At 39.7% G+C, this 20,925-nt stretch overlaps 1 protein-coding gene across 1 annotated transcript; it reads right to left on the bottom strand.

The window, feature by feature from the left end:
- Positions 1–962: 962 nt before the first annotated feature.
- Positions 963–20,925, bottom strand: smg5 (SMG5 nonsense mediated mRNA decay factor). The gene is made up of 22 exons (XM_044207785.1): positions 20,471–20,925; positions 19,932–20,030; positions 18,201–18,324; positions 16,116–16,272; positions 14,685–14,774; positions 14,152–14,241; positions 13,944–14,022; positions 13,724–13,849; positions 12,266–12,334; positions 11,556–11,779; positions 10,644–10,781; positions 9,354–10,262; positions 9,002–9,171; positions 8,845–8,920; positions 7,497–7,672; positions 5,947–6,105; positions 5,680–5,739; positions 5,079–5,238; positions 4,073–4,163; positions 3,817–3,891; positions 3,591–3,729; positions 963–2,375 (listed from the first exon to the last, which is right to left on the bottom strand). The coding sequence occupies exons 1-22, from the start codon at positions 20,533–20,535 to the stop codon at positions 2,292–2,294; spliced, it is 3,360 nt and encodes a 1,119-aa protein (XP_044063720.1). The 5' UTR covers positions 20,536–20,925; the 3' UTR covers positions 963–2,291.

Genomic DNA, 20,925 nt, shown 5'->3' with positions numbered 1-20,925 from the left:
CAAGTATAGAGGTTGCGCCTAACTGTTATTTTCATTCCTGATTAATCAGTTATTAATTATTATTGGACGTCTCCAAATTGCTTGTTTTGTACAACCAACAGTCCCAAACACAAAGATATTCAATTTACAATCATATCAAAACACAGAAAAGTAGAACATCTACACATCTGAGCTGTTGAAACCAGCAAATGTTTTGCTTGAGAAATTACTTAAACGACTAACGGGGTACTCCAGTAATTTACTGTTATGTAACTTGAATTTTTTGAGACGTTCTCTTTTTGAATATGTGGACCTATATATCATGATTTGTCATGTGGCCATCCTGGTTGCTGTTAATAGTATCCTGAAAGCATATACTGTATGTGATGGGCACCAATTGGGGCAGGACACTCAAATAAACAAACCAATCAATCAACCCACAAAGCTGGGAGACTTGCAAGACATTAAAAAACAGAGCAGCCAAAAAGATGCAGCTGAGGTCAAGACATCCTGACTTTTATTCCCTAGCATGGCAAAAAATGCTGGATACTACATTTCCCATAATGCAATGGCATCTTTCGTTAGACCCTACATGCCTTGTAAATGCCCACATCTTTCAAACTCCACACTCCCATTTGGTAAAACAGACTTTCTGATAAAAACTAATAGTCTCCGGATGACATCATCAGGGTTATTTTTTTCAGAAGGGATTCATACCGAAAACAGCTGTGTGTTCAAAACAGTGCAAGGGGCTGTGTTGGTGGGGGTGTGTTGTTTAAGGTACCAGTTCAACAATGAAATAGGATCCAAAATGTCAAACTAGAGTAACAGCTGCTCATTTAATTGATTTTCAAAATTAAAGTTCTTGTTTTTTTATTTTTGCCATTCAACTAATTGATAAATCATTTCAGCACTAAATATTATTCACGCAATGAGACAGAAATCAAGTGGCACAGAGGAAGTAGGTAAGAAGAAAGAAGTCATCATCTTATACGAGTTTCTTTTTATTGTTCAATGCATGGCCACACACATATACTGTTTTTTTTTGCACTGTGCATGATGGGACAGTCACTATGGAGATGGTGATGTAGATGGGATACATTTTAGGAGTTTACAGGAGTCCAAACAACCCACATTCCTCTGGGAAAGTCAGCTGGCCCCCTCTTATCTGAGCCTCCTTGATGACTAGCTACAACATGAGGCTAATCAGCTTCTACCTCCCCCCTCCCTCTAACATGACACCTTGTTAAATAAATTCTGGATTATAGCTTTTTTTCCCCTCATTTTAGAACTGAAGAACTTGTTCAGTGGATCAACGCATGACAACAACCCCTTCCCTTTCCCTTAAACATTCTTGCATACTTCATTCAGATTTAGCTTACAAAAAGAAAAATAAACAACATCATTTGGGTATAAAAATAAAATCCAAATTAAAACCTTGAACAGGGCAACACCTGTCATGTCTGTTTTTTTTCTCCTTTCTTTTCTCTTCTCATACAGAGATAGCACAATACACAAGTCACTGGTCAAGTACAAGTACACTGCAAATAAAGAAAATCAAAACCAAATTAAATTTTTTAAAAAGCCACAGAGGAAAGAAACCAATCCTGGAGAAGTACATTTGTCCTCCCTCAATCCTTAATGAGCTATGAGACGCCTGGTTTGTTTTGTAAGGCTGGAAGCCTCGGGTGTCAGGTAGACAGAGCGTGTTTTCTCTATCTTAAAATTGTCGTCATACACCCTCGACTTTCCAAAACGCAGCCTTACCAGACTCGCACATTTTTAACCCTGTTTCTCAAATACAGACTGAAGGGAAAGGGGAGGAGGGAAGGGAAATCCAAACCACTGCTCTAAATATCTATATGGATTCATCTGAGCGTGAATGTGTTGATGTGTGTGTGCGGTTTCTCTCTCGACACGTATGTACTCGTTTGCTAACATATACAGTGTATTCCTGGTTAGGGTGTGAACCAGGGGCACTTAAAAGTTGTGTAGCGTTCCCCCACCGTTTCCGCACCCCGACCACTAGGGGTCACTCTTTATGTTTAGGATTGGGAGTGGGAGGTGGGTGATCTGCTGTTTCTTATAGCGCCATTTCGCCCGCATTTCTCTTTTTTTTTTACTCCACTGTTTTAACTTTTCCACCCCTCTAAGCTTTAACTCTTTCCTTCGGTTCAGCTTTCTTTTGAGTTGTTTTTTGCCTTTGGAGACGCAGATACACACAGAGCAAAAGAGTGGGAGAGAGAGAGAGGGAGCGAGTGTTGTGATCGATCAGCTGTTCGCCACGCCGACAGCTGCCCCCATTTGACCTCTCAGCCAATCTCCTTCCACTGCCGGTAGAACTCCACGATGTTCTTCAGCTCCATGCCGGCCGAGCCCGCTGCCTGGATCGCCGCCTGGCAAGGGAGAAAAAAAAAATAAAACAACCAAAAACATCATACGAAACCTGTCCTCAATTTTTACAGTGCTTTTACATAAATGTTTTAGTCATTACAGCCAATGTAAATGTTTTCACACATGTCCAATGATAAGAAAGAAAGAAGATTAAAAATGTCTACAATCTACAAACCACAAAGGTGTCAGTGTGCTTCAACTGAAATGCTTGTTGGATCGTTGTTGTACAGCATCTTAAATCCCCTCCCCCCACAACTTTCTGATGTCAGAACTGGGGAGGATGTGTCTGTTCTGAGTGTGGCCATTCGGAACAGGTATAAATACTTTATGGCTTTAGATGTATTCGGACACAAACTAGTATACTGAACCCTTAATGTTTCTATTTCTGCTAGAGCCCAACAGATACTGGATTTTTGAAGCTGACATGATTAAAATTTGATGTTAAAATAGTGACCATGATATGTACTGAGCATGACATTTGACAGTAAAAAAACAAAACAAAAAAAACAATAAAACACTAGGTTGAACAAACTATGTAATGGAGACCCTGTTTCTATATGACCATAAAAATATCTTTGCCATTTGTCTACTGACATTTCTTGTTAACAATCAGCTGCCTTACATTATATACCGATATATCTGTGATAAGCCAATATTGACCAATAATATCGGCCCAGCTGATTTATCAGTCAAGCTGTAATTTCTCCCATTAGTGGTTAGCTAACAAGTAACTAACAAGTAAACATGTTTTCCAGTTGTTAAAAGGTTTTTAATGTGAAAATTTTACCTGTAATTATAGTATTTTCATCAAGCCAATCAATGTAATTTTTTAACATCAACATACACTCTGCAAGTTTATTGTAAAAAATAAAGTTTTGTCCAAATAAAAGATGACTGTAGGATGTGTATGAAAATTGGGGCTGAAGTGTAAAGACTTAAAAATTGACAGAACATTTACATCCTTAATTAAATTAGATATTACATAGAGATCAATCTCTAAAAAAAACGAAGATTTCTTGTACTATAAACAATGACAAAATTAGATTCTAACAGGAACAGAGCAGTGATAAACACAGTCCGGTGAAGACAGCACTGTAGCAAAAATAGAGCAGAAACTGGAATTAATCCATTAAGCTTCACTAGCCTCGGTGGAAAATGTCAACTTCCTGAGTATTTGTTCTTGTCTGTAATATAACAAAATACAGTGAGTGACTGACCTTCATTGCTGCTGACCGAGAGCAAAGCTCTTCCACTTGATGGCCAGTAAGAATAGTCACCATGCCGGCTGTGTCTTCATCTCCGTTGCTCTGGGAGACTGTTAGCTGACGACAACTGTCCACCATCTTGTGTAAATGCCTAGAAATAAAAAACAATCAAAATAGAAGTCATACTCATCCAATGAGTATGTCAGAAAACAAACAGAGGTAACTGCAGAAGGTTTACCAGGCTTCCATGTCCTGACGTTTCAGTTTATCTCTTTCAAAACTTCGACCCGGCTCCTTCTGGCAGCGTATGTACCTGATGGATGGATGAGATGGATGTGATACAGAATATTTAAGAAATCATCCAAAATAAGTAGAGTTTTATGGAGTAAAAGTGAGGTTTGTGTTCAACATGTCCTAGGAAACGAAATTTCCCTCCCTAAAAAAGTGCGGCAGGCAGCTCCATTAGTTGCCATACGTGTAATACAATCACCCACCTGTTGCCTTTGCGAAATTCAGACTCCAGGAAGCGGATGCCATCCCTTGCACCAGAAATTTCCTTCTTCAACCTGTCAAGTCCATCAATCACTACAACACAGAAGTAGTCCAGATTAAGTACCTGAGCAAACAGTCACATCAGCAAATTGAATATATAATATATATTCGCCTTGTTGACTGCTATCGGCCTATCGGCAAATAGGATGACGTTCACCAATGGCAGTGGCCGATGTTTATCTGTTGTGTCAAATCAATTTTGCACTGGCTAAATTTTGTGTTGGTTTTTGGTATTTGTTGTATAGCAGGCTAAAAAGCCTTTTGAAGCAGTTATTTTTCAAAAAAAGAATCTTTTTGTGTGTTTATGTGAAAAGGTTACATTTAAGGTTGTTTCATAAATTTGTATGATTGAATTTATGCTAATTCAAAGATAGTGCAATGAAGGGCTGAATGACTTTAAAACAGTTTAGTTATTTTTTTAATAGTCAAATTTTCTTTGTTTATCTGGCACAAAAAGGGGAATAAATAACAACAAAAACAAAATAAACAACAAGAAAAAAAAAAAAAAAATCGGTATTGGCCAAATTGATATTTTAAAACATCGGTAACGGTCTAGAAATTCACAATCGGCAAATCCCTAGAATCAAGTGTCTTCAAACCAGAGCTGCCACACCACTAGTGACATGTTTAGGGCTGCAACGAATCACTTATTAATTAATCTACAATTTATTTCTATCAATCAATTATTTGTTCAGTCTGAAAAATGTCAAAAAATAGTGAGTCCAAGGTGACATCTTCAAATTGCTTACCGGTATGTCCGAACAAGTGCTCAAAAAATTATATTAAAATGACAAAATCATCAAATCCCCACATTTGAGAGGCTCAAACAATCTAATTATTTTCTAAATTACTGACAATTGATTTTCTGTCAGTTTTCAAGTTGATTAATCAACTAATCATTTCAGCAATGACATGTCTTCTATAATTTTGGTAATTTCGTGCACTGACCTGTCCGTGGGATGATGATAATGAAGCAGCCGCTGCCGGCCAGCTGCCGGATGAGGTTCAGTTGCTGGCAGAGAGCAGCTGTGTCTGGCACCAGGTAGGGAGACATGGATGACTGGGCCTTTGGCTGCTGAAGGCTGCCCTCTAGCTGCGACACCTCCAACTGCAAGGAACAGACAGAAAAAGAGACCCAACAGCTGATAATGTGCGATTAATGCAAGACATATATAAGGGTTTTATGGTTATAGAAATACAATATGACTATCTCATACTCCTATACTATTACACTGACAGCTGGTTAATGTCAACTAAACCATATGCCTCCTAGCAAATATTATTCTTCACAACAACAAATATCCAAATGAAAGTGGATCCGAAACTCATTAAAAAAGGTAGCTATATTATTTTTCTAGAATTTATTTTTATTAATTTCCATATACAAACAAAACAAAACATTATCTTCCCTACATTTTCTATCTCTCAAAGACTGGGAACTTCTGGAATTGATGATTGTATCAGAACACAGCTGTGTCTATGCTGTATCACTGCTAGGAAAACACAGACAGGGTAAACAGTCAGTGGACAGAGTGATAATATTAAAAACCTGTAGTCGAAGCTGGGCCATATCCCTCATTAAGCGATTTCGACGAGCCTCCTCTTCAGCCTGGACAAATAAAGATAAAGACAGGAGAGTCAACATCAAAAGGGACAGCTGCTTTGCGTACAAGTGAAAAGCATTTGGGTTCCAGGTCATTGATTAAACATTGTTCACATTTATTTAGGTCAACAGTTACACAACAGCACCATATTCACTGTCTAAACGGCACACAGAATAATGAGACTTGACTGTATGTACTTGAATGTCACTCACCATTTGGAACTGGGCCTTGGCCTGCTGCACCAGATTATCCTGTTCGGACTGGCTGATGCTGGTGAAGATGCCCGCCTCCGGGTTGAAGTGTAGCACGTTACCCTGGAGATTTGTTAGGAAGTGGCCAAAACTGCGAATGCAACACACTCGCACCACACACTAGAGGAAAGAGAAAGAAGAAAATGTTTTCATGTTTAAAAGCATTTATATTATGTACGTTTTGATTATAAAACATTGTGTTGGATAAATCAACTTTTAGTCCAACTACAACATTTTTTGAGTGCATAGCTAGTGGCACATGTGTGTCTTAACATGTTTCAGTGTCTAAACATGTCCTATTAAAGATGGGATGAAAACAGATATACCTATCCTTCCTGAATATATAATGTATACAGTATAGTGTGCATACCAATGGTTTAAAGCTGCTCTAATCAATATTTTTATATTAACAATGAGTCAAATGACTACATGTAATGTAAAGTGTTGCTCATAGTGATGACCCCACAGAAAGCGATCATCCAACTCAGCATTTCTCCTCTACAGAACGTTTAGCATCTTCCAACTCATTGTTTTGGTTTTACATTTCGCAACTCCACAGTTTTGGTTCAGTCCCTTCAGTTCAGCTGTTTTCAGCGAATAACCCACTGTGCACTACCTGCTCGGCACCAAACAGCAGAAGTTGGTGAACATGGTGGAGCATTTAGCAGCTAAAAAGTCAGGTATTTTTCTCAGGAGTTGGAGGAGAGCAAAACAGAGCTGAAAGGAAAGTAAATATTGGAATCATATTCGTTAGGTGGCCAGAAACATGACTCAAAATACATGCTAATGCAACTTTATAAAGGTGGTAATATCAATATAGTGATTAAAGCTTGTTGTGCTGTCCAAAAGTGGCCAAAAATAAATTAATTATTACAGGTTTAAGGATAGTTTAAGGATAGTTTAGGTTGTCATTGTTGACAACAAACTCAAGAGTTAACTGGACATAGGGACATACCGGTTAGCACACATTTTAACACTGCAGACGGAGAAGAAAGTTATGATCTGTCAGCAAAGGTAAAAACAGACGTCAGAATTTTTTCTCCTGGCAAGGAAGACTTCGTTTGATTAAGGGCTTCAACAAATGATAATTTTCATTATCTGCAGATTGTTTTCTTGATTAATAAATTAATTTTTTGGTCTATAAAAGAGAAAAATGGCCACCACAATTTCAAGTCATCTAATTGCTTGTTTTTTCCAACCAACAGTCCAAAACCTAAAAATATTAAGTTCACTATCACATAAGACAAACAAAAGCAGCTTAAACGAGTAGTGAGTGTGAAGTTTAGGTAAAATAGGTTTGGATTCGATGTACAGATTTTCCTGAAATTTCAGTAATTGTTGAAATACTGTACAATGGAAAAAATCATGTCATGTCATGATTCTACAATAATAAGCTGCTAATTCGCATGGTGGAGCGGTTTGCTTTGGTGTTCTCCAGTGTTTTCAACCAACACTGAACATCTGTAAAAGCTGAATCCTGTGTGTGTATCCGTGTGCTTGTGTGCGTGTACCTCCTGTAGGGGGGTGAGGGAGGGGTTGCGTCGAGTAAAATCAAGGCGGCGGTGAGCTACGTTGAGAGCAGGCAGGTGTCGCAGAGCCAAATCCTCAGGCAACAGAAGACTCTGGACCAAACCAGGCTGCTCACACTCATTCAACAGCTCTGTCACCTCTGCGTTCTGACCAAGCTCTGCAGTACACACATGGATAAATAAATAAACGAGCAGTAGACTCAGCACAGTCATTAATGTGTGAAAATCACACAGGGAGACAAATATTCAGTATGAGAGTGGAGTGTTAGCACTGTTTGTTAAGTGAGTGCACACAGTACAGGGATGACATCAGAGCTCCGAGATATGGACAAAATTAATATCACAATAATCATAAGACATTATAAATCACAAATATCTACTAACAGGGAAAATCACATGCTGGATAATTAAATTCACATCATTACATTAAAATGCATGGACAAAGATTCTCAAATTCCGTTCAGATCTAATTTTGCAAAAGTTTGTAATTAATATTTGCTTTTTATTACAACTATACATAAATGTGTATTATGATTTAATAATGATATGATTCAACTGAAATAGACCAAATAATAATAGTGATAATGATAAAAATATATAGGAAATTGGATTGCATTGTTCTTTGACCAGTCACTGAAAAGAACAGTTCCAACATTTTGGGAAATACAGTTATTTGTTTTCTTGAAAAGAGTTAGAAGAGAAGATTGATACCACTCTCGAAACTGTACACTGAATATGAAGCTACTTGTATAACTAGGAGATGATTAGCTTAGCTTAGCATAAAGACTGGAAACAGAGGGAAACAGCTAGCCTGGCTCTGTCCAATGTTTAAAAAATCTGCCAATCAGCAACTCTACAGCTAACTAATTGACAGTTATATATTGGTATTTTATTCCATATAAAACCTGAAATGTGAAAATGACAATTTGTGGTTTTACAGCGTGTTACATGCGAGAACTATTTCTTGGCCAAGCCAGGGTCTTCCTGGCAATCTCATGGTGAGAACAAGACTTCATGAAGTGACTGAACCGGCCAAGAAATAGTTCTAGCATGTAACAAAGCCACAAATTGTCATTTTTACATTTCAGTTTTTGTACTAGATAAAATATGTTAAGTAGTAAGCGTTGGAGGTTCTGGCAGGCAGAACAGGCAGGCATTTGGCATACAGACATGAGTGGTCAATCTCCCAAAATGTCTAACTACTCCTTTAAATGAGTGGTTTACAGTGTCTCAAAGGACATTTTTGTATTAGTGGACCCAGGGGAAATAAAAACCTTTTGAGTGATACAGTACATAAATCTCTATGCAGTGCAGTCTATCAGTAACTCACCAGCCTCAAGCATCTTGCTGCCATCTGGTAGCAGGTTGAGTAGCACAGACAGTCGGTTCCACAGGCTTTGAGAACTCTGCAGAGAGAACCGGTTTGTTAAATATACTCCTAAAATGTTAATGTTTCATTGACAAAGCAGGACAATCTGCACCCTCACCTGTGCACACATGAGGATAATGTCGGTGTTTGTCCTTAGCCAATCAATAAAGACCTTCACCACCTGGATCAACCCCTGATTGGTCAGAATCTCCAGCTTCTCTAAGAGGGTTTTCTCAGTATGCACTGATTGAGTACTGTGTTGGCTGCCTTCCGAATCAGAGTCCAAGTCTAGAGGAGGTGACACAACAACAAAGCAAGTTTGATTTCAACAAAGTCACATTTTGAGTTGTGAATCAATAATAATAATAAAAAAAGATGATCAAGAAAATGTCCCGAATAAGTAACCGTGGGAAAAAAAGCTAACAAAAAAGGACAGATTATATATAACATTGAGGCAAAAAGCATATTACCATTTTCATTGGTTCCGTTGGCAGTACCAGGGTTCATATCGCACGGTGAATCCCCAGGAGGAGGGGGTGTCTCTTGGGAGGGAGGAGCAGAGGTGTCAGTAGGGGTGGGAATACCGGAGGAAGATGAGGCTGGAGGCCTTAACAACATGTTGCTGAAGGTTGGCGCCAGGCGGAAGCAGCGCTTTGCCTGGAAGAGTTGTGAGGACATTGCCTGGAGGTTACTGCTGATGCTGGCGTCGCTGGGCATGAGAGGCCCGTTAGTGGTTGGAGGTGTATCACCGTCCCTGTCGCCTCCTTCTTCCTTGGGTTGGTCTTCATCTTCCTCTTCGTCCTGGTGCTCCCGCGCCTCCAAGTTGTCAGAGTTTTCCGTGTCCTCTATGTCTTCCAGGTCTGAGCGAGACTCCTGGCTGTTCATGTCTGAGTCTGTCTCTACATCAAATGCTGTTCCTCCTTCCTCCTCCTCCTCTTCCTCTGAGCCACTCCCCCAGCTGCCCTCCTCACCCAGGTGGTCTCTCTTAGTCTCCTTCCTGATAGATGGAGGATTGGGCGGGGTTCCTGTCGCAGCGCCACCTGTTGAATCAGCTTGACCCCTCCCATCATCGTCATCTTCATCCTCTTCGCTCTCAAAGCCTTCACTAAGGTCACTTTCATCCTCTCCTTGAGCGTCCTTGCGGGCACAGCGACGTCGGCGGAGTCTAGAGAGGCGAGTGTATTTCTTTTTCTGTCTCTGTTTCTCTTCTTCCAACTTGCGCTGTTCTTCCACGCTGCCCTTCTTTTTGGCACCAACCCTTTCACAGCCATCTTCATCCTTGTCCTCCTCATCTTCTTGCTCCAGGGAGCCATTCTGCAGAGGCTTCTCATCAGAGCGATCTGTCGGTGGAGCTGACAAATCCCTCACCTCCAGGTCATCTAGATAAGAGAAGAACAATTCACTGCCTTTTTTGTCTTCATTCAGCTTGTTCTAACTACATATTCCACGTTACAGAACACATGTCCTCCACTGGGTTATTCTTGAAAGAGCATGTCAGAAAGAGTGAAAAAATGCGCTCAACTTTAAATTGCTCTTGACTTGTAAAAACTTTACATACTGCTGTAGTTCTCCCAAGAGATTTTAAACAAAGCCCAGTACTTTAAACCTAAAAGATGTTGCTGATGAGGATACACTGGGATTGACGCATTGATCTATGTGGCAGACACTGTACTGTGACACTATGAGGATTTCTTTAACTTGCAGTTGCACTTTTGTTCCTTTCCCTCTCCATATATGGAGACAGGGATTTCCTCTCTCACCTGTGGCGTCAGTGTGAAGTGGAGGCACCTGGCTCTCCGCTTCCTCCAGTTCAGCCTGCAGCCGGATGTTGACATGGTTCACCAGATGGGAGAACAGCGCCAGAGTAAAAGCTATGGATGCACTGTACTGCTTTGATCCTAAAAGACACAATACAGCACTTGAAATACATACTTCTTCTGTTTCATACCAACTTCCTGGTGATAATCATTGCCACAAGACAGCATTTCCCAGGGTAGTACAAATCATTTACAGATTAAAGTTAGAGCCCGACCGATATAAGCTTATTTCACATGTATCGGTAATTATTATTCATTATAAATGACAAGAAATTAAATTACGGAAATGTAGAAGATGTGTTTTGAAACAGTGTCACCATTCTATAGTTTGTCCACCAGAAAGTAGTGATGATTTTTCAACTGTACAATGTCCTACGGCCTCAAAAATCCTGTATCGGTGGGGCTAAAACTAAAAATAAAGTTTCTGTAAGTTAATAAAAATCTAAAGATGTATTTGTTCAGATCTATATTTATAAATTTCAAGTTAGTTTCCTGATTTCAGGTTGGGAGTCAATCCATCACAGATCATCTTATGATAACCACAAACATGCACAACTTGAGTGGGTGTTTTGGACAGAGTTCTGTGGCCTTTTTGGCTAGCTCTGGTGTCTTCTTCCTCTTCTACTAATTATTCCAATCCTCATCTGATCTATATTTACAGGCCCACTGAAGAGGATACTGAAATGGATTTACAACTTTTAAAACGGACATTTAAAGTAAAAAAAAAAAAAAGACTGTTTGTTCACTACTCTGTTATAGTTATTAATTAACTAACAAAATACATTTAAAAAAAAAAATTTTACAAACCAAAAATGGTGAAATACACAACAGCCTTAACATCCCACTAACACTAACCTCCCCTCTTCAGGCTGTGCACCACCATCAGACAAGTGACCACCATCTTGAAGATGAGGGTGTCAGGCAGCACAGGGCAGATACTGTCAGCGTGCTGCTCCTCCTCTTCCTCGCTGGGGGGGTGGTGAGCACCGCCATGTGTTGGCGGCGGCAGGTAGAACAGCACCAGGTTGAAGTCCTCCAGCACCGACTGGCAGAGTGCTGTCAGCTCCGTCTCCATGAGACTACATACAGACAGAGGAGGGGAAGCAACATAATGGAAATGAAGGATGCACTAAAAATACAAGGTGAACACAACCTAACAATGAATAATCCAAGGCTAACACTGTAGCGGTTCAGTGGACTAAGTAGGGTTACCAGGTTTGCTGTCTGTCATATTTGCTCATGAAATACAAGTACTTTTTGTTGCTAGTTAAATCAGTTTGTTTAAACATGATATTTTTACAGGCAGTAAACACTTTGCCTGGAAACACCATGTTGTGTCCGCTGGATACCGTTAACCTCTGCTCACATTTCACAAAACCAAATATTTGACTTTGATTTCACTGGTGCAGGTAAGAAGTTAGATACTATAGATAGATTCATTTGACAATTATTAAACATGCATAACAGACTGTGTTCATCTAGTCTGAACTGGTTCTTAAAACAGTGGAGGAATAGTGTGATAGCATGATGCAAGGCAGGGGATGAGTGACAGCACAAGCACTTACCTGTTCTTGGGCTGCAGAAGGCTCTGAAGGTACATGAAGCTCACCAGGAGGCGCTTAATGTCTTTTGATCTGCATTAAAAAAAGTCAGAGCAAAATTATGGAAATCATATATTACAGATATTTTCATTAGAATGTAGTAAAATAATCAAAGCAAAACATTTTTTAATAGAAACAGTGGTATGTTGAATGTCCTGTTGCGACGTGTTGATAGTATATCACTACTTTTACTGCCATTCTGTGTCTTCTGAGTAATTTTCTGAGAACATTTTAAAGATAACTTTTCAAACAATAGTTGGACATTTTGGGTTTGAGTTAGATGAGACAATCAATACCACTCTCATGTCTGTACACTAAATATGAGCCAGCAACCTCAGTGTGGTATCAATCTCCTCATCTAACTATTAGCAAGTAAGTGAATAAGCATATTTCCCAAAATGTGGATAACACACATTAAAATGGTGCAAAATATTATCTATTTGTCATTATTTCTTTGGGTAAACAGTATAGCACATAATATAGTGCAAAAAGTTTCACACTGAACACACCACAGCTGAGTTAAGTGTTATTCATGTGAATGAAACAAAAACAGCATTGTTTTCTGTCCAGATGGCAAAAGAATTTGTTAATCTCATTTGCTCCATGCACAATGGTAATTTAAGCAATTCTGATGGTAAATAAAACTGTACAAATGTACCATCAAACATTACCCACCATGTATCTTAACGGGCCAATCTATTCGAGTCTACACCTATACTCTTTTCCATAGGTGTTTTTTTCTTCTACACACCAGGCATTATACCTTGAAATGTTTATTTTACATTCTTCATTTGTGTGCATATTTGTTTTTCATGCCCACTGATTCCTATTACTTTTGTTGCTTCAACAATCTAATTTCCCCACAGGGATCATCAATTATCTAATCTCATCTGCAGAGAGGTGCTGATTTATCCCACCAGTGGTTAGAGTGCCTTTGTGATTCAAATGGAGGGCAAGCAAGTTGGTAATTATGTGATTTAAGATTAGATACAGATTAAAATTACTCTGGGATGTCAGCACAAAGAAGTCAACATATTCTGTTTATATTAGACTTACTTTTACCCGGCAAGTCAGTGAAAATCATTAGTATTACCACTGCTGTCCAGAGGGCTCATGATCTAAGGAGGCCTCAGAGGAATTTGTGGATGTGAATGCACATTAGTGTGGAAATCAGATTAAATTCATATCAGAATGCAAGAAACATAATTTAATTTACAGATAAACTACAAAAAACATTCTAGGAATAAACTCCAGGGACTAAAATGGATTATCATGCACTATATGAACTGGGACTGATCAACAGTTGTTTTCCCACACCTCTCCCAGGATTTCTTTGGACTCCAGAAATGTTCCCACTCTAGAAGTAATTTATTTTGTGTGCAGAGTTTGCACACCTTCTGAAATCCTGTGAATCCTCCTCACCTTTGTCGAGATGGAGACAGCTTCTTCATTTCCTGCTTCTTCACTTGATGGTACATCTTGGCAGCTTTGTCAAACAGGCGCTTCAGGTTACCATAGGCGCCCTCAAAGGGGGCGTCTGATTGGATGCTAGCAAAGATTAAACATCTGTTAAGACTCTTAACTTATTGGGTTGTGGTTCAATAGTTAACATCATGTGTAATTGTACAGAAACATTCCTCACCAGCGTAGGTAGTAGTAGGTTGCTTCAACATTGTAGAACTTGCTCCCTGCCAGTGTGCCCAGTTGGTTAAACGGCATTCCTGTAGACAGGGGGGTGAAGAAATGGGTGCATTAGTTGACATTAATTTTTGGAGTTGCCAAAGTTTACCAGGTTCTCCCTGGCCACAGCAAAGTGCTGTGTTAAGGAATTTTACATTACAGTCACTCACCCACATGTGGCATGACAGACAGGGCCTGATGGTAAAACCTTTCTGCCAGCTGCTCAGCCTCCACTCCAGCAAGTTCATTCTGATAACGGGCTGCAGAGGAAACAAACATTAAAATAACTAACTAAATGAAATAAATATAACCACAGTGACAAAAATGGTCAATAAAAGGAAGCCTCATTAATTTATGACATTTTTGAGACATAAATGCCTAAACAAAAGTCAAACTTAAGCTGAAATATATTTTATATTTATATATGTTCACTGATTCATTTAAATTTATCAAAGGCAAACCTGAAATGGTGCAGACGTAATTTCATTTCCTTCTGTAATTTTCAGTTAATAATGTAAAATCTATCAAAATACTAATATCTCTATATCATTTATGTCTAAACTCACCAAACAGTCTACTGCCAATTATACTCTATAGCTAAGCCAAAATTTCCCACGCTGAATGACACACACATGCTGTCTCACACCTCTACAAGCTGGGTAGAGAGATGAATTAATTGCATATTTTATTATCATGTTATTACCTAGATCTCCAAGGTAGACCAGACAGCGATGACAGGCCATCTGTGCCCACTCCATCTCCTTGGGGGTGGCTGACACTGGTTTCTTTCGGCCTACGGGGAACAATTACACAATGCTTTTTTTCTTTTCATTTCAAGCATTTAGCTGATGCACTTACCCAAAATGACTTGGAGTTATGTAACAAAAGAACACGCTTAAATTCCAGCAAAGCAACAATTTGCAAACAGTAGAGAGTACGGATGTTAGAAACAGCACCCAGATATTACATTAACCACTGTTTCTCTGTCCCTAAGGTGTTAATGTCGAAAAGTGCTTTTGTTTTAGGTGGCCAAGAAGAAACAATGTATTGGTAATATTATTATTATATTATTGATAAGTTACATTTTCACTTCATGCAGGAAGACAGGATTACAGACCCTACTTACCCCTGGTATTTAGCCCCTGTTGAGGGTCCAATAGGATCTCCAGCTCTATGTACATGAAATCTGCGCAGTGCGTTTGCAAAAATGAGAACTTATCAAACCACAGAGTGGAAGACAAGCTCATCCGAGGCAAAGAACGCGTACAGGCTGCACAGTATTACTACTTTGGGTGCCCCTGCACCTGCCTGTTTGTCTGTGCTGACAATAGACTTGGCACTCCTCCACATATTTGTCTGCTTTGCATAGTGCAAGGGAACACTGACATCTGATATGGACTGAATTCGGAATATGGACACACAAACACCGGGTGTAAATGCAGTGGTGTGATGTCTGTGTTCATTATCCAAAGAGTGAAAGTACATTTGAATACCTGCTGTAAATGACATCAAACTTTTCAGTGGACCCTTTCAGAGTTTATGCAGTTAAAATATTAATTCCACAAGTTTCAGTACACTCATAATACCATGTTGAATGGGATTTACACCCATTTCACAAGAAAAGCAAATCTCAGTGGTGCAAAGAGCTATGGGTCTGTGGCTTTAGGTTAATTTCTCACAAGAAAAGAGTGCATTAAAACTTTATATTGTAATAGGCCGTTATCACAGCAAACATTTTCAGTTGTTATTGTAGGAAAAGGACAGGTTAACGATGGCTCCATTCTATTCTAGTGTTCTAGTAAGCAATTAAAGTGAACCAGCACACACAATACGAGGATCCTGAAACCAGCACAGCTAAACAGAATTTAGCCGTCATTGATTTTATTATTCACACCTGTGCTTTTCCCGGTATGACATTTCAAAACGTCTTCAGTGAAAAAAGGCCTATAAAAGTGATCAAGATTTTTAAATTTAATGAAGATTTTTAAAATATTGACAAGCAGACAGCCTGTTTTATACGTGTGAATGTTACACATCCCTCTGACAAACACTTAGTAAGAGATTACATGATGCTTGCGTGTTTGAATGTTCTATATCTGTGTCTGTGCGTGAATTTGTGTTTTGCGTATCTGACCGATCAGTGGGTCTGTGACGTGGGTCCAGTCGATGCAGTCCTGCAGCTCCAGCTGGTAATGTGACTGAATGTAGAGCAGTAGGTGCTGGTAGAAACCCACTCCGGCGATCAGGTGTGTACGGTAGGCACACTCCAGAGCACTGCGACTGTGGATGTGCTACAATGGAGGAACGAGAAAGAAAAGAGTGGAGACAAGACAGTGACCATTTTTGCATGCGACCAAAAATCTGTTAAGCGCAACTAAACATTTTCATTGGTCGCACTGGTGAGCCTGAATTTTATCAGTTCTGATTAAAAAAAATAAATGTATAAACATATTTTAACAAACACCAACTAGGTGTGCCCACCCAAACAAATTATTTTCTCCGATTTAGAGACCCGCACCGGCATGGACATTTCACTCCACCTCTACTGCTCTCTGTAGAACATATTGCCGTTGAAACGAAGTCGAGCACTGTGAGCTTTCCAGGTAATTTCTTTGTGTGTTGTATTGATGTATGAGGGTTTTCTTTAGTGATTTAACTTTAATGATTAGAGAGGCTGCTGTCAGTCATTTTAAACGTTTCCATGTGCACGGTAATGTCACAGCAAATATCATGGGACATTTAAGCAGCAAAGCTAAAAACTGTAGTTATAGACTTGACAGGACAGAGGAAACTCTCCAGAGGAAACAGAACTGAACTTTTAGCTTCTGAAATACATATTTTTAGACAGCTGTGATGGAGCTCAGGATTTATCAGGACGACGGCTGCTTTACTCCAAACAATTTCACTGTATGAACCTGGACTGTGTGTGTGGGAAGTTGAACTTTACAAGAATATTCCAACGTGTGCCTATACTACTGCGACTACTATCCGACTCACAATGGAGAGTAAAAAAAAAAAAAGTTTCAAAAATTGATGCAGCACCAGAAATATCTGGCTTTTTCCATGCATTCTTCTTTCTTGCCCCATGGTCAGACCCCTCCTAGACCCCCTTCAGTTCGCCTACCAGCCCCGGCTGGGAGTTGAGGACGCCATCATCTTCCTGCTGAACCGCATCCACACTCGCTAATACTCATGTGCAATATTTAGCTTTTTCCTATTTATTATTCATACCTCCATTACTGCTGTTGCAATACTACTTATTACTTATATTATTACATTGCATTATTATACCGGTAAACCCACTTGGTACTTCACACTTATTTTATTTTATACTTATACCCACTTGGTACTTAATTTATTTTCTGACCAGTTTTTATAGTGTATTGTATTATTTTTTTTGCTAGTACTTTCTCCTGTGTACACTGACGTAAAGGCGAGCTGCTGTAACAAAGAGTTTCCCTTCGGGGATCAATAAAGCATCTCTGATTCTGATTGTCAAATCATGATGCCTACACTACCCACAATGCAACTATAACGGATGACAGTTTGTTTGGATATTTGGGTGTGTTATGCTAGAAGTGGCTAACATAGCCTCAAGCCACTAACCTAAACTGACGCTGACTCAAGTGACATCACTTGAGGCAATTTATCAGATTTAGCACTGTTCTCTCTTTATACAATTTTTTTCACATATGTAGTACCACCCACCACCTGTAAGCAGGCTTTGATGTGTAAAATTGGTGAAGCTCCCCTTTAAGAAGAGACTTCTTAACTTATAAATGTTTAAAATGAACAGATGACTAAAACTCAACTGCTGATGACATTCAAAATGTTTAAGTTCACAAGCATCTGAATCACAGTACATACTTAGTACATTATTTTATTTGTCTGGCTAAAACATATTAATAACAGAATTCAGTGCAGAAATGATCCCGCTATATTTGATAAGGGCAATAATGTTAATGGTCTAATAGCAGAGCAAAGTGCCAAAAGTGATATTTTTACGGGTTTGATTTCCACTGGGACCACTCGTGCATAATCTGTACACACTTTTGGTACTCTATGAGGTACATTACGCACCATTGAACACAAAATGGCAGATGTCATAGCAGAGTTGACCTTTAAGTGGCAGCCAGGATGTCAAGCCAGCTAACAACAGAAACAATGGTATGCTAACATATGCACAGAGGACTTTTTCCACAGCTGCAGGGCCAGTTACCTTCTTGTTGGTCTTGATAACCTGGATGACCTCATAGTAAACCTTCCTCCAGAGCAGCTCCTCAGCCTTACGGCCATAATCGACAGGATGGAGAAACATCAGCTTCACACAAAGCTCCCTCAGCCTGAAAACACACAGAAAGAAAAACAGATACACACATGCATAAGTTAAGGAGGTACTTGGGTCACCGGTTTGACAAGTGGACCAATGAGTCAACCTAGTTTCACATGAGCAGGTGGGGCAACGCACAACAGAAACAGCTAGCAAGATACAAACTTTTTTTCCACTTTTTCATGATTAATCGAGTAAATAACCAGCAGATTAATCAATAATGAAAATAACTGATAGTTTCAGCCCTAATTTATAGACACTACATCTGTGACAACTGATAATTCTGGTACTCTCAGACAAAAAGAAATATTTGTAGCATCACTAATAAGCGTGCCTTTCCCTTCTGTGACTCACATGGTCTGTGTAAACTGATTCAGAAGTCAGAGTTGTTCACCAGAATATTGTGAAATCTCAGTCCCCACTTTATGTGTGCGGCCATTGACAAGATTATGTTAATACAGTTAGGCAAGTACATTCAGTATTTCTCATTATCTCTTCTTTGAAGAGATGCTTATCTGCTTGGTTCATCCATTCTTCAAAGCCAAAGAGGATAATATATTACTCAACAATAATATGAGTCTCACCTTGCACTGATGCGCCAAATTAGCCCATTTGCAAGTTAAGTACAACATATGACTACAGCTCTTACACTAAACAATGTCTTGGGGGAACTGATCACTAGTGGATACTTCTAAATACAGGTGTAAAATCATCCCAAACTGTGTGCAATGGAATCTAATCGCTCGTGCCACGTTCAGAAGTAGTCAGGGATGCATATGCCCCTGTATTGTAGTGTAAATGCAACAAACGATTAATCTTACTTTCTTGATTAAGTGATTAATAGCTTGGTCTACAAAATGTCAGAAAATAGCCCATTATAATTTCCTAGAGCCCAAGGTGACGTTTTTAAAAGATCTTATTTGTCCGACCAACAGTCCAAAATTAACCGATATAACTGATCAGCAATCGCTAAAGCTCTACATGCAACCCTGACCACAGTGAAGGCCTGTCTAGCTCCCAAGGCAGTCACTGAACAGGATGAGATACAATCTCCTCTGTCTTTACATCTGTGTAGACACATGGTCAAGTCTCTTTCTCACATTTACCTCCAACTTCCTCTTTTTGAGCTTATGGTTCACTGAATCCAGTATGAAAATAACTGTAATCCTGTTCGCAAGCTGTAAGACTGAGCACACATCTAGTATGTTTATTTGTTTTGTTTAATCATGCAGAGATCACAATGACTATATTGAAGCATAAGCGGTCAGTTTAAATACATTAGACATGTTTCTAATGCTAAAAGTGTGAACTGGATTTGGACAGAATTTGGATACAGAATACCAGGTCTGAACAGAGTCTATAAGCTCACAGAGATGCCGTGGAGTGTCAATCCCAATTGAACACACAGAATAATAGAGATGTAGTTTTATCAGCTATTTTATCAGCTAAATTAATTGAAGGTGAGACCGGAGACTGTTTGATGGGTTTGAATTCACACAGGGGAATTCATAATTATGTTCAGAACAACTGGCCAGATGATACGGAGATTGCACGCCTATGAGGTTTAAGTTACACTCCTGCCTCCTTTCTCACACACTGCTGAGACAACTCTGGACATACTTGTTGCGAAGGCTGATGTTCTCCGGCTTGAAGACCTCTCTGTAGGATGCTTTGCTGCCGATGATGACATCCAGCTTGTGCACAGACTCCACCACAGCCCTAGGCAGCGTTGGGCAACAAAAAGCATTAGCATAATTACAAGGTTAACTCTGTGAGCTAAACATTTACAAGTCGATAATGTATGTCAGGAACAAATGCCATCTCAAATACACCGGGCTACCTTGCTAGCAACCAAAATCGTTCCTGTTTCATTTCTCTGTATCAAGGGCGGTAATGACAAATACAGCTAAATCATGATGTGACACGCTAACATAAGCTACACAAAGCATGATGCCTGCCCGGTCATATTTAGCTTATGTTACACTGACGAGTATGCAGGGATGTTGGGCTACTCATTGTCGTGACAGCTTACTGAATGGAAGAACAGGTAGACCCTTTCTTGTGTTAGCAAACATTGATTGGTTAGCGCTAAGTTAGCTAGAACAACAACGTTCAATTAGCACCTTGGTTAGCTACGCAAAACGGCCTCGCCAACTTACCTGTAAAGCCTCTTAATGAGAAGGACTTTCGCCTCTGGCTCGCTGTCCTGCCCCGGTCCACTCATATTAGCGAGAAGCCAGTTGTTTGATCGCACGCTTCAGCGTTTAGTCCCCGTTTCCTTCAGCCCTTCCGACACACAGTTGTCAGGGCTACTCGGGTTTGTTCCCCAGCAGTGACAACCGTGTTGATAGCCAGCTAGCGCTAGCTATCAAGGTAGTGTTAGCTTTCCTCCCTTTCCCTCCGAGTCTCTTTCGTTTCTTATATCCTTTGGCAAGACCCCCTCTACCCATCCGTTCTGAAAACCGGGTAGGAGGGGGTGCCCAGTAATTTACGCTCTTCCTGGTCAGCTAAAATGCTCTGGTATGCTTCTTGTGTTGTTCCCTGTTCCAGCCATTGCTACGAAGGCGGCCATTATTCCTATCAGGCAGTAACCGCCTGAATACCGCGAGACTAC

Source organism: Siniperca chuatsi, linkage group LG9, assembly GCF_020085105.1.
Source record: "Siniperca chuatsi isolate FFG_IHB_CAS linkage group LG9, ASM2008510v1, whole genome shotgun sequence".
Taxonomy (NCBI): domain Eukaryota; kingdom Metazoa; phylum Chordata; class Actinopteri; order Centrarchiformes; family Sinipercidae; genus Siniperca; species Siniperca chuatsi.
The sequence above is the reverse complement of the archived record's forward strand: the minus strand, read 5'-3'. Positions and strand labels throughout refer to the sequence as shown.

What these genes read in the sequence shown, in the direction of transcription:
- smg5 (XM_044207785.1), bottom strand. Translation starts at nt 20,535, where the DNA reads ATGAGTGGACCGGGGCAGGACAGCGAGCCAGAGGCGAAAGTCCTTCTC. An exon ending in TTATCAAGACCAACAAGAAG is followed by an intron (nt 16,273 to 18,200) that starts GTAACTGGCCCT and finishes CCTCCATTGTAG; the next exon opens with CACATCCACAGTCGCAGTGC. An exon ending in CAACGGAACCAATGAAAATG is followed by an intron (nt 9,172 to 9,353) that starts GTAATATGCTTT and finishes CACCTCCTCTAG; the next exon opens with ACTTGGACTCTGATTCGGAA.